Below are 16,571 nucleotides of genomic sequence, written 5' to 3'. Positions count from 1 at the left end.
AAGAGCTTATTAGATTTTTTAAATAACTCTAATTATAAGGGATACTAGCTTAAATTCCCTGAGTATGGAAACCTTAATTACTAGGATTCTATATGGAGAGATTCCTAACCCAAATTCTCTATGCCACTGTGAATTAGCATTATTAAGAAGCACTAAATTTATTTTAGATAAAATTTTCAACAAAAAGAAAGAGAAAATTCAAACATGCAAGAAAAATTGGAAATATTTTGTTATTTACATTTTTTTTCCTTTTTCAAAAAATGCTTCTTTTAATACCTGTTAATAACAAAAAAAATGGAAAGACATGTATAATCATGACTTATAGCAAGTGATAAGAGGGTATCCAAACAAATTAAAAGGTTGTGGACTCAAGAATCAGAATTGACATTTATTATAAGCATGCCTTGGTGGTCGATAAGTCTGAATAGGTGGGTACTGTGTACACACATTAACGAGTCCCAACACAGATGACACATACTGACCACTTGTGGGATCATTTCGATTCATGTCAAAGTGTCAACATGTGTGGACAAAAGCTAAAAAGTTAAAAGTAAAGTGTCTGTGTAACATTGTTTTAGTCATAGCTGTCGTATAAGATTTCCTGTACAAATAATATATGAAGCGTCTTGCGGCAAAAAATTGCAAAGATGATTTTTTGTCATCTTCTTCTTCTAAGAGCACTACATTGAGAAGTGAATTCAAAACACCCTCTCAAACTAGAGTGAATATATCCAAATGTGTTCTCAAAGCCCTCTTATGAGATACATATACAACAGAGTGTGATTGTAATTTACTAATGCTAGTACAATGTTACTAATATAAGGATATGTACTAAGAATACAGAATAATTGACACTAGCATACAGGATAAAATGACAATATTCCCTTGAAAACAGTTTTGTGGGTGTCTAAATCTTGGATGCTCATGCTAACCATGTAATTTATGTGTGAGGCAGGACATTGCCCTTTTCCTTCCGCTGTATGTCACATGGCTGACCGTTAAAGCTTCCTGGTTAACGAGTCTCATGCAGTTTTGCCCTTTATTGTGCTTTGCTTATGAGCACTTATGTGAACTTTTAATGTATTGCAGTGCTTCTAGCTCCCCACTGACGAGCACCAATCTTACATAGTCCAAGCATCTGATACCAAAGAGAACTTTTTGTCCTTTTCTACAGCAAGTGTTACTCTTGTTATTTGTTAAGACCAAATGGGTTATATCCCTCCATCCACTTTCCCAGAACCATCCAATCCATCTCTAATGCTTTTGTAGAAAGATCACGTCTTGGATTGGTCCTTACACCACTTCAGTGCAACATTCCTGATTCCCAGGGAATCCACAAGTCTCATGATCCTGCTATTCCATTTAGTGCAATTAATAGTTAATATAATTGGCCAACCTACAACTGCTACCACTAATTTCAGCATCTTGCATCTAGCCATACCATGGAAAAACTCAACAGCATTACAGGTGAGAGGCTTTCCCCAACCCCATTAGGAATAACAACTTTAAATGTATGACTTTTGTTTATGCTCATATTTTAAGGTCTAAATAATTGGAATAATTAAAATTGGTTTGATATAGCATGAAGTCATGAATGAAATTGTCCAGGGCAAACTCATCACACACATTACTCTCAATTTCACTAATTAACAGGACTTTTGTTTATGCTCATATTTTAAGCTCTAAATAATGCGAATAATTAAAATTGGTGTGATGTAGCATGAAGTCATGAATGAAATTGTCCAGGGCCAACTCATCACACACATTACTCTCAATTTCACTAATTAAAAGGCAGCAAGTGAAATACCTTTTGTTCACATTTCCAGTATACAATAGTACAGCAAGTGACATACCTTTTGCTCACATTTCCAGTATACAATAGTACAGAAATGATACGAGAGAGAGAGAGAGAGAGAGAGAGAGAGAGAGAGAGAGAGAGAGAGAGAGAGAGAGAGAGAGAGAGAGAGAGAGAGAGAGAGAGAGAGAGAGAGAGAGAGAGTCAACTTAACACATGTTTTTCCACCTCTAAAACTTCACTGGCCATATAAACTTCTCCGTCACTGATTGTAGCATATGAAGAAACGAATCTAAGAAATCACATATTTAATAGGATACAGTAAGCATACCTGCCCATATGTCACTAGCACCTTGGCATCTAGCAGCAAAATCCAGTGACTCCCGAACTGTAAGCTCTCCAATATGATTGTCGGTTTGGCTTATATATGCAGAAGTTCTTCTTGCGACAAAGTTTCCAAGCAACTCACCATTGTATGTAACAGTCCCACTTGTCTAACAAAGCCAACAGCCAAACAACTTGATTTTCACATCAAGGTTAACTGATATGCTTCACAAGATAAAAATGAAAGAATGAAAATCCGAAAAGCCAATAACAACATATGCTTGAAAGTTTTAATTTTCATTATCAGTTTGTCACCAGAGTTATATTAGAATCTTTACCAGTGATGGAAACATGGCTCCCAGTATTTTCTGTCAAAAAACTATACTTGTCTTTGTTAGAGTTTGTGGCCTTTAAAGCCCATCAGAGCATGCAAAAACGTAAATTTTAGTGGATTGTGCACTTTAATGGGAGTGTATGTTGGTTGACTGACCTAGGGTGGGCAATCTATGGCCCATGGCATTGTCCAAAACCTTTTCCCCTGGGCATAAGCACCAGTGTCAAGGGTTTCAAGAGGGTCATCGGAGAGATGCCTATAAAACAACGTATATAGGCCAGAGAGTTTTTTGCTCTCTTGTGTGCGGTTGTAGGCTTATAAGAGCGAGGGCCAAATGCTGAATAAACTTTACATATGATAATTGCGCTCTAGGAAGCAATCCTATAGAGGGACACATGTACATGTGCATAGAGACAGTTGCTCTCGTACTATTGTGATATGTACTTGTGACTTGATCTTAAGGGGAGAACTTGTAATCTACATACTGGGACCGTGTTTCTACTATTTATTGGTCAGCTGTGACGGGCCAATTATGACCCCCTACGCATAACTGTGGGACATGGGTATTGTTGAGTTTTCCTGAGAATATAGTTGTGGATTACAGAACTTGGCACTGGTGGAGTGACCTGATAGCCTCTTTTCTTGACCCATTGGCACCAATCCATTTCTAAAGGATTTCTAAGTGTTTTAGAATTTTTAAGAGCTTCTAAAATACTATTTTCAACTTCATTTATGTCCCTATGATTTTTTGATAAATTTTATAAGAATTATTTCAACTGCTTAAAACCTTTTAAGGGCCTATTTTTTAATTTCTAAAACTTGTAGGGGTATAGTGGGATCAACAATGGGGGGGTGGGGGAAGGGGGGGGGGGGGGGGGGCGCTAAGGGAACAACCACCGCAAATGGGGTCCTACATGGAGAGGGACATGGGGCACACAAGGACCACATGCCCCACATAGTGTGATGCCTCACATAGATCTCCAGTAAGTTGGAAAACCTGATGGAGAAACCTTCCAGTTCTAGAAATTTGGAAAATATTTTGCAAGGAGATTTTGTGGGAGTACTGATCCTGAAATATTTATTTGGTTGAGAAATATATATTTTATTGACTTCGACATTTGACCAAGACTTTTTGACTTTCAATTTCTATGATGTCTTTGTGAGAGAAAGATATTCTTGTCAAATTAGTGGATGAGATTTGATTGGTCTAATCTTGGATTGACTAGAAGTGGATATGGGTCAAAGGTTCAGAGAATAAGGTTCCTAAGTTCCTATATCATAATGGCTGATTTCAGGGATGGATGGCTCTAATTTGTTTCTCTCATCTCACAGATTACTATGAAAATCTTTTGGTCAAACTGAATCCTAATTGATATTAGAGTATCCTAGGGCCCTGAGGCCTATATAAGGAGGGGTCCTCCCCTCATTCTCTTCAACCTTGTTTTCTCATAGCTTCTTACTCTCATGTCTCATAGCTTCTTTTGCTTAATAATTTTATTTTCAATTCTTGATTCATATTTGTTAAGAAGTCCTACTGGTGTTAGGAGGCCTATTTGTATTAAGGACCCGTACTTAGATTAGAATTCCTCATTGTATCATGATTCATATTGTAAGTTCGAATAGAGTTTAATTTTGGCAGCAAAAATTAACCATCCCAGATTTTAGTAGGTTTATTTCCATTTTCTGCATTGTATTGCAGCAATTGTTAATAGAAACTCCAATTATTATTAAAAAGAAAAAGAGAAACAGTTTTTGAACTCATACTTGGAATTCTAAATAGCTACACCTGTCATTGATGTCAAAGCTAGTCCTCTTACTGCCATAAGTTTAGGATGTTTTTTATTTTCTTGAGTCAAGAACATGGCAGCCAAAGGCTTTATGGTTGAACTTCTGAATATTGAAAGGTTCGATGGGAAGAATTATGCAAGTTGGAAAAGAAAGATTGGCTATGTCGTCATTGGGGAAGGGTTTAGTTAGCTGCTTACAGAGAACCCCCCACCTGGACTACGACGCAATGCTCCTGAGAGGCAAGCAATTAGGAATGCTTATGCTCAGTGGGAGGACACATATACCCTGGATAAGCATCACTTGCTAATGCTATGGGTGACTCCCCTGCCTTTGAGTTCAAAACCCTAAAGAGTACACAGGAGATTCATCTCGAGAAGGATTATGGAACTCCTTCCCCCCCCAGAAAGACACTTAAGTAGCACTCAGACTTCAAGAGCCGAGCGCATGTAGACATTTGGAGCACTGGTTTGAGAGCTTGAGGCAGCACAAGTTACGCCTGACAGGAATATGCATGTATGCCACCTGCTCAACACTTTATCGAGTTCATGGGAAGCTTTCACCTCTACCCCCACTACACTGGAGACCTTGCCAAATCTAGATGAGATCATCACTGAGCTTAAAACACAAGAAGACATAAGAATGTCGCATGATGATCCAGACTCCAGAGACTCAATGAATCTGGTAAATCTAAAACCCAGTTCTGGCTCATTCAAGAAAAAGAAGGGCAGGGGCAAGAACAAGAATAAGAAAGATAAAAATCAAAAGGGGGACTATGGGCCCATGAAAAAGAAGGATTTAATGAATACCTGGGTGTTATAATTACAATAAGTATGGGCACATAACAAAATATTACAAGGCTCCGAAGTATGCAAATCCTGGGGGTGACAGGAACATGCTTGTGTGAGCTGATCTTAAGGAGGGATCATGGTGTTTTGACTTGGTGTCCACCACCCACAAGTTTTAACACCAAGGAAGGTTTTAGAAACTTTAAGCCTGTTACCCCTGGGGACCGACATATCTTCATGAGTGGAATCAGAAGACATAAATACTAGGTATTGGTGATTATGTCCTTCAGTTAGAGGATGAAAAGAGCATGGTCCTAAAGCAAACTCTTTATGTTCTAGACATGCGTTCGGCTCATGGTGAGCTACGGCAGGATATACCACCATATTTCCTGACAACAAGGTAGAAGCAAACTTAGGGACAGAATCAGTCATGAATTGTCTCCTTGTGGATGGTTTCCTTTCAGTTGCAATAACAAGTTCTACTTTTTATGCCTTTGTTATAATGATGTTGATGATGCATATATATGGTAAATGAGATTGGAGCATACAAAGTATAAGATAATGGAGAGAGAAAGATTATTGAAAAACCAAAATCGAGACTTAACCAAGGTATGTGAGCCTTGTGTTTGGGGAAAACTAGTTAAAAAACCTTTTGCAAAAGCTTAGAGATCTGCATGCATTTCAGATGTTGGCCAGAGTGATATTTGTGGACCTATTAATGTCGCCACCAAGGGTCGCAAAAGGTACTTCATCACTTATATAGACGACCACTCACAATTTTGACATGTAACACCGACTGCATGAAAAGTCAAAAGGCCTAGATTGTTTCACGGAGAAACCCAAACAAACCAGAAAATTAAGGTACTTGGAAACGATAGGAGCAGCAAGTATTCCCCACAGTTATTCAAAGAGTTATACACTAAGCATGGTATCATTCACCAATATTCTTTGCCATACACTCCTCAATAAAATGGAGTAGCCAAGAAACAGAATAGGACCTTGGGGAAATGGTGAAGAACATGATGGGCCATGCAAAGTTCTCCCTGGATTCCTGAGGGGAGGCAGTTTTAACGGCCGGCTACATTCTTAAACAAACTCCCATGAAAGAGGTCCCAGTAACTCCTCATGAATTTCCATTGGTCGTGCTCTGTCCTTTGATCACCTAAGAGTGTGGAGATGCTCAGCCCATGTCCTAAAACCCCACCAAAATAAGACAAAGAACCTTAAACCATTAAGTGCAACGTCATAGGATACCCACATCATGGTAAGGAATATTGGTTCTACAATCCATGCGAAGGGGTTGTCTAGAGAGTAGGGATGCCCACTTCCTTGAGGATAAGTTCCTTGAGGGGCATAACACTTATAAGCTACCAAACTTTTATGAGATCATGAGTGACATGGGTGAGACCTAGGATCCCAAACCACCTTGTCCTAGGAGAAGTAATCATATTAGGAGAATATGTGAATTCTTCAACTTCCTAGCAGAATATAATGAACGGTTTGAGGAAGAATCCCTACGTGAACCTTGTTCGTATCAAGAAGCCATAACCTACCTAGAAAAGAATAAATGGGAAAAAACCATGATTGATAAACTTAACACTATCAAACATAACCATGTGTGGGACCTAGTGACCGTATTACATGCTAGAAAACCTATAGGAAGCAAATGAATCTTTAAGAAGACGCTAAATTTGAAAAGGAAGCTAGAAAATTACAAAGCCAAGGGGGGGTTTACTCAAAAAAAGGTATATATTATGATGAGGTATCCCTAATAGCTACAACATCCCATATCGACGTCGAACTCCACCAGATGGATGCAAAGACAACATTTATAATGCGAAGTTCGAGGAAGAAATTTATATGTACAACTAGAGTGCTTCATGGAGAAGGGAAAAAGACATGGTTGGAAGTCATGTAAAAAGATTTGGGGACTTATAACCTCACAAAAGGTATGGCCCTTAATAGAGCAGAATTGTGGACCAAGATTCATGTAGTCGACCCCAATTAGTTGGGAAAAAATCTCAATTAGTTGGGAAAAGGCTTTGGTGATGATGACATTTATAAAGGAATCATTGTCTAAAGGCATCATCTTTCAATAGTTAGGTCCCACCAGTATACTAAGGACCAAATATGTCTAATGTATAGTGGTACCATTAGCAGGTATAAGATGATAACTGTGGGAATAGGGTAATACTTTAAAGTATGTCATGGATTACGAAAAGACAAGTTTGTTTAGATAATTAGCATGTCTCACATAGCTTTAACATATTTATAAGACCTTTGATCATATCTATTTGGCCCAAAAATAATAAAACACAAAAATAGATGGCTCAAGCAAAAGTGCCATAGAACCATAGCTTTATTTATTAGTCTCCATCTTACTATCGGTAACTCAAGGCAAACAGTTGCTCATTGAAGAAGTACAGCCACTTCGACTCATGCATCACCATTCTTATTACCAGCTTCAAAGTCATAACAAACACACTCAGCAGGGGGAAAAAAAGTGATAGAAGTGATTATAAGATCCATTTGTGTGACTAGTTATGTTATATGCATATGCAAAACTAGGAAAATAGAGAACTAAAACCAATAATTTGAAATTTTGACATAAAAACATTTCCTAATCTTACTACACTACTCTTTACCCAGTCACCCAGAGAATTGTCAGAGAGAGGGAACATGAGCTGAAATTCCACTCATGCCATCAAAAAATCAATCATCCAAGGGTAAGAAGCACTTAAATGGCAAACAAAGGTAGAACTACCTGCATTATTGGCAAAACATTTTGTAGATGAAGCATCCTCAAGTTTCTCATGACATTTAATTATTCAAATCGTTCTGTTAGGTGGAGTGTCCACAGTTTCCTCAAAAGAAAGAGACAACATGAGCAATGTCATGGCAATTGGCAACAACAATCTTCTTTTACATTCCCTAACGTCGATAAATGAGAGCTTTTTCGGCACGCTATGTTCTACAATTCCCTTGAAATTGTCTAATCCTTGTAGTAATTTTCAAAAATTCTTTTGTGTTCCATGAGTTTATACAACTTCATTGCACAAAAATGGTGCAAGAATGTGGTGACAGGTACACTCTTGCAGGTCTATCGATAATCCTTGAACAATTCCTCATATATTTCTTCAGATTTTGATGGAAATAGGAGTTCATCACTAAAATAAAGATCCCTTGAATTAAAGAGCCAGGAAATGACTGGTTGATTCTTAAATCTTCCAGTGTTCATTCTTGGTATCTGTTTCAATTGGTGGTTTGCAAATCTTCCCTTTAATATATAACCAAGCTTCCCAAAGGACAAAAGATCCCTTGAATTAAAGAGCCATTCTTGGTATCTGTTTCAATTGGTGATTTGCAAATCTTCCCTTTAATATATAACCAAGCTTCCCGAAGAACAAAAGATCCCGTGAATTAAAGAGCCAGGAAATGACTGGTTGGTTCTTAAATCTTCCAGTCTTCATTCTTGGTATCAATTGGTGATTTGCAAATCTTCCCTTTAATATATAACCAAGCTTCCCAAAGAACAAAAAATATCTAGCTTCACAGGGGTGAATTGTTTTCGGATTGAATCGAAAAACCCATTTGGTTTACAGGGCTATAATCAAAAGTTTGGGTTCTTGATATCTTAAAACAAGGCTTACAGGGCTATAATCAAAAGTTTGGGTTCTTGATATCTTAAAACATGGAGTACAGATGAAGATCACCCAACAAAAAAGATTCCGTTCAACATTTGAAGGCAAAAGCAAAGTGTTCATAGTCATACTTAGCTTGTAGTTTGCATAAGGATGCAACCTTATGCAAACAATCTTATCCTGAGATGTAATTTTGGAGTAAACATTCTTAGGGTGATATGAAAATATATTTTCTATCTTTAGTTACAAAATTTCAAGGCTCCGAAAATAATTCAAATCACGTACATCTATAAACACATAAAAATCATGAAAAATAAATGGTCCAAATAATGTGTTGTAAGATGCACTATTTTTTATCCTTCAATTTTTTTTTTTAATTAATCATACATGTAGATGTATGAGATGTTCGATTAGAGGATTTTCCAACTTCAAAACAACATTTTACATTGGATTTATTAGGTGCATCGTAATTATATATTTTAAAATTACAACCTTAATTATATATTTATAAGGATTTGCTAAAATAATTAAGGATGTGCTATATCAATTAATTTTATCAGAAGTGAATCGTATTATATAACTGAAAAGGGTCCGACGTAAAATTCCACTGATTTTTTTTTTTGGTCATCTTTCAACCGTTGATCATTTTTCTATTTTTCCGGAGAATGGAAAAAAAAAAGGTTTGGTGGTTTTGGTGGATCAGCCGTCCACCCTATTAGATTGCCAATCTAGATTGGTCTTAATTTTCTTAATTGGTGATAAAAAAAATTAAAATTAGAAAATGAAGAGGGATTTATCATAGTCCATATAGAAGATCTCCGAAATGGCGAAAACATTAGATGAGCTTGAAAATAGAAAAATAAAATATAATTATGAGGGACAGAACCAATTTGGCAATTCCCCAATCCAGAACGACGGGCTTTAAAACACTAGCTTGAACTGACTATGACGCTGGAAATAGTTTTATCTCCATTGTAGGCCTTCATAAAATGACAATAAATATTCCCAGGCAATAATCACTTAAAATTGGAGGACATGAAGCAACCATCCTTCATTGTTCACATTCGCAATTCTTTCCATGCGATCTGCTCTCTCAAAAATAACTATTCACGAAATTTTTAGGCGCAAGCATAAATGACTTTTACAAATAAGTAGTTTCATTTATGTTCAAAAATAACTAACCCCAATTAATTGAAAATAATGAGTGGTGATGAAAATAACCCACAAAGTTTAGGGATAATATTTATCTCCAAATTGGCACACATATGCACTCCTGCGTACATGATTCATACATGATTTTCACGCAGTTTTGAATCTACTGATGGCGTCAGGTAGTTAAAAATCAAAACATGGTCCATTGGGCTAGACTTCCGCTGTTGGACCTAGGTTTTTGACTGATCACTTAGTTCCAGTGAAGTCTCTTATGCTACTTTTTTTCGGCTGGGCACCAAAAGAAAGCCTCATGAGATTCACCAGCTTTTAGTAGGGCTGAGAATGGGTCGGATCAAGTCCAGATCCACTGGGACCGGATTTGGATCTATAAAGTATATATGAAATGTGGATTCAGATCAAGATCTAATAGGATCTAAAAGATTTGGATCTGGATCCAGATCTGAAAAGTATACATAAGATCTTGATCGGATCCAAAAAATTCTTTTTTTTATATAAGTATCCAAAAAAGTGTTTTACATATTATATAAAATAATACATAAAAAATTCCTATATAACATACATGTGTATATATAAAATAATATAAAAAATTTTATGAAAAATTACATACATATCCGTTATAGTTTCCATTATTACGGCTCTACCGAATAGTTTCTATTAGAATTTAAAGTATTTGCCAATTTTGGTTTTTGAATAATCGAAAATTTAAAATTTTTTGATCTTCAAGAACTGAATTTCTTTTCTCTCTTGTGGATCTGCGTATCCTCTCTCTACTTCTCTCTACATCACATGATAAAAATAGTTTGTTTTTAGACTCTCTCTCCCCCTTCACCCAATAAGTCTTTTTTTTGAGGTAAGTTCATAATCCCTGAGATTTATCTCAAAGTTAGGAGCTCAAACTAGTTGGGAGTCTTTTTTTTTTTTAAAGTAAGTTCATAATCCTTGAGATTTATTCTAAATTTAGGAGCTCAAACTAATTGCTCCCCTTGATTTGACTTCAAAGAGGTAGAGAGCATATGCCACAAGATTTCTACTCATCTTTTAATCTCATAAGAGAAATCTTAAGAGCTCAAACTAGTTGTTCCCCTCTGATCGGTTTTGGGTTATTCAAGAACCGAAATTGGTATAAAATATGTTAAATTCGGTAAGGACATAAAAAACTATTCGGTAGAGCCATAATAACGGAAACTATAACGTATATGTATATAATTTTTCTAAAATTTTAATAACTAGATCGGTTCTAGATTGGATCCACCTATACTCGGATGGGATCTAAGTCACTATTCCAATCAAAATTTTGGACGATTGGAAATCGTGTAAATCCCCTACCTCGGTAAATGCCTATGTGGATATACTTGATTCCATTCACTGATATATCGTATCTCTATATCTCGAGTACTTTCAAGTACTAAGATAGCGGTAAAATTGTCTTTTTAAAAAACACCTATTTAAAGTATTAAATGATAGAAAAAGTTTATATAAGCTTGCAACCTTAAAATGTAGAAATACAGATGCACCTCAAAATTCTATCGGAAATTTTTTTTTAATGTTAAAAAATCTTCTAATTGATCATCTCGACATCGAAATGTATAAATATGAATATGAAAGAAAAAAAAGATTTTGAGTCTAAAAAATAATGCATCTTGCAACATATTATCTAGATCGTCCATTCTCAAGTTTTTTATATGTCTATAGATCTACTTGATTTTAACTATTTTTGGAGTTTAAAATTTTATAATTAGGTATAAAAATAGATTTTTAGATAATCCTAAAAACGTTTTACTCCAAAATTATATGTTATGATAAAATCTGTTAATGCACCTAAATTGGATTGTTTAAGGTTGCAACCTTATAGAAACCACACCCTTAATGATTGAATCAACGTTGTTTTAAGGGGCAGAAAAGTCTGTCCTTTAAATGCCTTGCCAAATAGAACAAAGGGAGTGTATACAATATGGTCACTTATTTTTGGTAACAGGAGATCATGATTATTGTTGATCGTTTAAATGTAAAATCAAGTAGTTATAAATGCCTTACCAAAACAAAGGTAATGCATACAATATGATCACTTATATTTGGTAAAAGAAGATCATGACCATTATTGATCGTTTAAATATCAAGTCGTTATAAATGCCTTACCAAATAGAACAAAGGGAATGCATACAATATCACTTATTTTTGGTAAAAGGAGATCATGATCATTATTGATTGTTTAAATGTAAAATCAAGTAGCTAGGGATGTGTCGTTGGTTAGGTGCCTAAAATAAAATTTCTCAATTGTTATGGAACACATCAATATTTGAAATGTTACTCCCAATGGCTAAGAATGAGTGCAATTTCGTTGTACCAAAAGAGAATAGTCTTATCATATACAATCTCACAATAAAATAGCTTATGTTTTATTTTTTATTTTTCGTTACAATAGTTCCCTTTATGGGAGTGTGTGCAAGGATGCGGTTGTATGCCACACTTCATTTAACTTGGTATAAGGAGGTCGCAACTACTTTTAGTAGTCAGATATAAAATTACTCCATCACAAAATTTGAAAAATTTTCTTTTTAATGAAAGCATGAATCATAAAATCAAAGAATAATTAGTATTATTATGTATTTTCCAATAGTAATTGGACGTTCTAGCTACAAGGGGTACTGACCTTCAAGGTCAGTTGAAGTTTCCCAGCAAGAGCCAACATCAACGTTGATTTTCCAGAACCAGGGGGCCCTAAAAGCAGTGTCATCCTACGCATGACACATGACAACAAATTATAAATCAAGGGAAATGGGGGCTCATGTTTTCTATTTAAATCACCTTTTCAAGCAAATACGCGCATCCCGTAAAATTAAGACCAGGGCATGTATGCCTTTTGTTATTAAAAGGACTTCTTTTTAGAAAAGGGTGTGGTTTGCATAAGGCTGCAACCTTAAACAAACTAATTAAGGAGGTCCTCCATATTTAATCATAAGGGTAGCACCTCCATATTTAATCATAGATGTATTTTTGGTATCCGATTTAATCATAAGATGTAACTTTGGTGTTAAAAATTATTAGAATTGTCTGAAAATCTATTTTCAACTCTAATTATAAAATTTTAAACTCCAGCTCAAACCAAGTAGATATGTAAACATATGAAAATCTTGAAAATTGACAATTTAGATAATGGGTTGCAAGTGCACTATTTATGGGACTTGAAATCGTTTTTTTTTCATATTCCTACATTTTTTCATATTCCTACATTTTTTCATATTCGTACATCCCGATGTCGAGATGATCAATCAAAAGGTTTTTCAACATTAAAACAACATTTTCCGATAGATATTAAGGGGCAACCTCTTTCCTCTTTTCTCTTTTTTTTTTTTTTTTTTTTTCAACCTTATATAAACTTATTCCTATTCTATTGACCTACCTCCGCCGATTTAGGTCTCCTAGCTCGCCTATTGAGGTCTCTTAGTCTATAGACTCTGTAAAACCATTTTCTCAAGTTTTTGCCCTTCTTATTTCTTACTTCCTTTCCCTAGTTCCATTCTTTGTTTAAGAGACTTTAAATTAATATCATCAGAACCCATTAGGAGTAAAAACACCCTTCTCTATCTTTGAAATATCGAAAAAGTCGTATTGGAAGAAAAAAAGGAAAAGGAACAGCTATTAGAGTCGAGATTTCTTTGCTCCCAAATTCAACTTTGCTCAATGTAAAAGGTTCGAGAGAAAAACTGCTGAATGTTTTTGCCTCACCCCATGGAGAAAAAATTATTAATCATGATTGTGGAGAAAAGAAATATCATGGAAAATGAGAAAAAGAAGAAAAATATCAAAAAATTTAGTCACAGAGAAGGCCTCACCCCATACCCCATAGAGAAAAATTTATTAGTCATGATTGTGGAGAAGAGAAATATCATGGAAAATGAGAAAAAGAAGAAAAATATCAAAAAATTTAGTCACAGAGAAGGAGAGTAGCATACCTCCCGGGCCTCACGATTCCACTTATGTTATTGAGGATAGTGAGGGACTGCTTCTTTGATGGAAGCAATCTCGAAGCCGTAAGACATTGCTGCATAGTATAAACAAATGGTTGGTTTTGATCGCGATTCAGAGGGGAACAAGAACAAGCAGAGAAAAAAAGATTGGTATGATTTCTTTGGAGACATCCGATAAAATACAGAGAAAATACAGAAAATACAGAGAAGATAATATCGAAAGTGATATTAAGAGAAGAAGATTAGTATGTACCTCTAATGAGTCTCGAATGTTGTTTGCTAAAGTAGGTAATGCTCTTTTACCAATATGAACTTGAGTTTTCACGGTGAGATTTTCAAATCTCACTTCCACCTTTGGGGCTACATACCCAGCACTGGACAAATAATAATGGACGCACATAAAGAGAACGAACAAACAAAATAACAGATAACAAAATAAAAACCAAACCAATAAAGAGAAAGAACAAAATAACTGATAACAAAATAAATACCATTTTTCATGCGCATAAACAAACTAACAGTGAGCAAAATAACAGAAAAACAAAATAAAAGCCAATACCATTTTTCATCACAAGAAAGTAATAACATAACATTAAGTTCACAATTGAGAGTAAAACAAGGAGCAAGCAAAGCGACGAGGATGAGAGTGCACACCTATTAAGCTGGGATCTAATCTTTTTTAAAAGGTTATAGTTATCTTCGTCTTTAGTTTCCAACCCTTCTTCACCATTGCCGCTTATAGTCGCGTGCTCCTCCTCCTCCTCCTCCTCCTCCTCCACAATAATTTCAGCATCTCCTCCATTAAAGCTTTCCATTGTAAGCTCTTTTCTTTTCTCTGGATTCTTCTTACCTCGTGTCCTTCTCCTCTCCTTCTCTGGGTTCTTCTCACCTCATGTCCTTCTTCTCTCCCCACTTTTTGATGGCTCACACCCTTCTTCTCAGCCCTCTAAACCATAGGAAGGTTTGTCATGAATAATATGTGATCAATTTATTTTTCTAATGGGCTCTCAAATAATACATTTTGTTGTATATAACTTACCTTATAATAGCTGAGATTGATTTCCATTCATCTTGGCCATCGGAGGGTGGAGATCACATTCCAGTGTTCATTCTTAGCAACTTATTGTTTATGGAAAACAATCATAATGATAATGAGGGATAATTAGAGATTGTTGGCCCATAAATATGAGGCAAAAGATAAGTTTAATACCCCCTATAAATATACACAAGCATATAAGGCAGGTTTGGGGGACCACCAATAAAGGTGGTTAACAGATTTTTTTTTTTTTTTCTCTTAGGTTGAGGGTTTTTTAGAGAGACAGAGGTGAGAGATTGTGTGTGTGGGAGATAAGGAGAGGTGTTTATTAGAGTGAGAGAGAGATGGATGAGATATTAGAAGAGATGAGAGAATCAAGGGTAGAGATATTATTTTTGATAGGCAAGAATCTCTTATATATATATCTTTCTTCTAACTTCCATTTTCCTAAGGAGAGATACGGGAAATAAAAAATTGGGGATATCCACATGATGTTTCTTTCTTAAAGTTTCTCCCATATGACTAAATTTGATAACCACCAAAAAAAACCAAGAGATAAACTTACTACAACAAAATTAGCAACATAGATATAGATATAACAAATATCCTATCTTTCTCTCTCTACCACGCACCTTTCTCTCTTTCTCTCTTCCATATCATCTCCCTCCCTGACTCTCACGTACTCTCTTTCTAGTTTCTATCTCTCTCTTCCCTTAAAAAGGTCGAATATCTCTTGCAACCTCTTTTTATCTCTCTCTTCCATTAAAAAGGTAGAATGTCTCTTAGAATCTCTATAGAACTAGAGGTCCTTTCTTTTTATTCTCTTATTTTTCAATAAGATATGAAAGCAATTACTCTCTTCCTAAAATCTCTACTCTCTCTCTTCTTAAAATCTCTACTCGTAAAATTTTAGTCTCTCTCTTCTCCTAAACGTAGGGAATGTGTCCTACAACCACTATAACTTTAGAGTCCTTTCTTATTTTCGCGACCCATCCACCCTTTCACTCTTGTTTAATAATGTAGCAAGAGTATAGATATTTTATCCCGTGAAATCTAAGTTCAAATCTTGTATTTTATCTCATGAAATCTAATCGGTGGATATTTCAATTTGTAGAAAATACAGTTGTATAGTTCTATTTCAGATTTCATGAGAGTTGAGAATTAGGTAGGGTCGTGGTGGTAGTACTATTTGTGCCCCAGTTAAAGTTTTGGCTTTAATTCTCACCTAACGCCTTAAACGGTCGCAAAAAAGAACAGAAGTTTTCCCGATACAATCCGTTGTAGATAAGACTCAATTCTACATAGAAAAAATAAATAAATAAATTGTTTGATAATGTGATTGCCTGCTTAAGCCCATTGGAGAAGTTTTGGACTTAAGAGAGTGGAAGTTTTGGGACTTAAGAGAGTGGTTGAAGGCTTGAGGCAATTAACAAGAATTCCTAAGTTCATATATTGTTATTGATTTGGGGCCTTTTTTATTTTTTTTAAAAAAAGAAGTTTGACTAATTTTTTACTTTCAAATATTGATGCGTCCAATTGCATTCTTTTGTACGCATTTTTATTGGTTAAAATTTCAACATGAAATCAATGTACCGTCTGTGTTTATGACAATTAGAGTTGGACCAAATTAGGAACTTTGCAAGTTTTGAATCATTAAAACTCCATTAAGAAGGATAAATAAATAACACAAGAGAGGAAAAGATCATAGCTCTTTTTCTCAATTCAAA

The 16,571-nt window shown here is 35.4% G+C and overlaps 1 protein-coding gene across 20 annotated transcripts in view; it reads right to left on the bottom strand.

Moving 5' to 3' along the window:
* LOC18427532 (ABC transporter G family member 31) overlaps window positions 1-14,996 on the bottom strand; it is a 37,611-nt gene extending 22,615 nt beyond the window's left edge. For 10 of the 20 annotated variants that reach the window (XR_016042986.1, XR_016042985.1, XR_016042983.1 and 7 more), the window contains exons 1-5: window positions 14,463-14,811; window positions 14,062-14,182; window positions 13,794-13,882; window positions 12,491-12,575; window positions 2,127-2,289 (exon numbers count right to left, since the gene is read on the bottom strand). Coding sequence is in view for 12 of the 20 variants with exons in the window: in XM_020663221.2 (XP_020518880.1) it covers window positions 2,127-2,289; window positions 12,491-12,575; window positions 13,794-13,882; window positions 14,062-14,182; window positions 14,463-14,623 (619 nt within the window). In the remaining 8 variants the exon portion in view is untranslated. Of the gene's footprint in view, window positions 1-932; window positions 1,039-2,126; window positions 2,290-7,790; window positions 8,109-8,798; window positions 8,857-12,490; window positions 12,576-13,793; window positions 13,883-14,061; window positions 14,183-14,462; window positions 14,814-14,847 lie in introns of those variants that run through there. The other 10 variants (XR_016042984.1, XM_088849951.1, XM_088849955.1 and 7 more) reach the window with 7 other exon arrangements.
* Between the last annotated feature and the right edge of the window lie 1,575 nt (window positions 14,997-16,571).

Source organism: Amborella trichopoda, chromosome 10 (genome assembly GCF_054954075.1).
Source record: "Amborella trichopoda isolate Santa Cruz 75 chromosome 10, AtrichopodaSantaCruz75HAP2 v2.0, whole genome shotgun sequence".
Taxonomy (NCBI): domain Eukaryota; kingdom Viridiplantae; phylum Streptophyta; class Magnoliopsida; order Amborellales; family Amborellaceae; genus Amborella; species Amborella trichopoda.
This window is presented reverse-complemented; position numbering and strand designations above follow the sequence as displayed.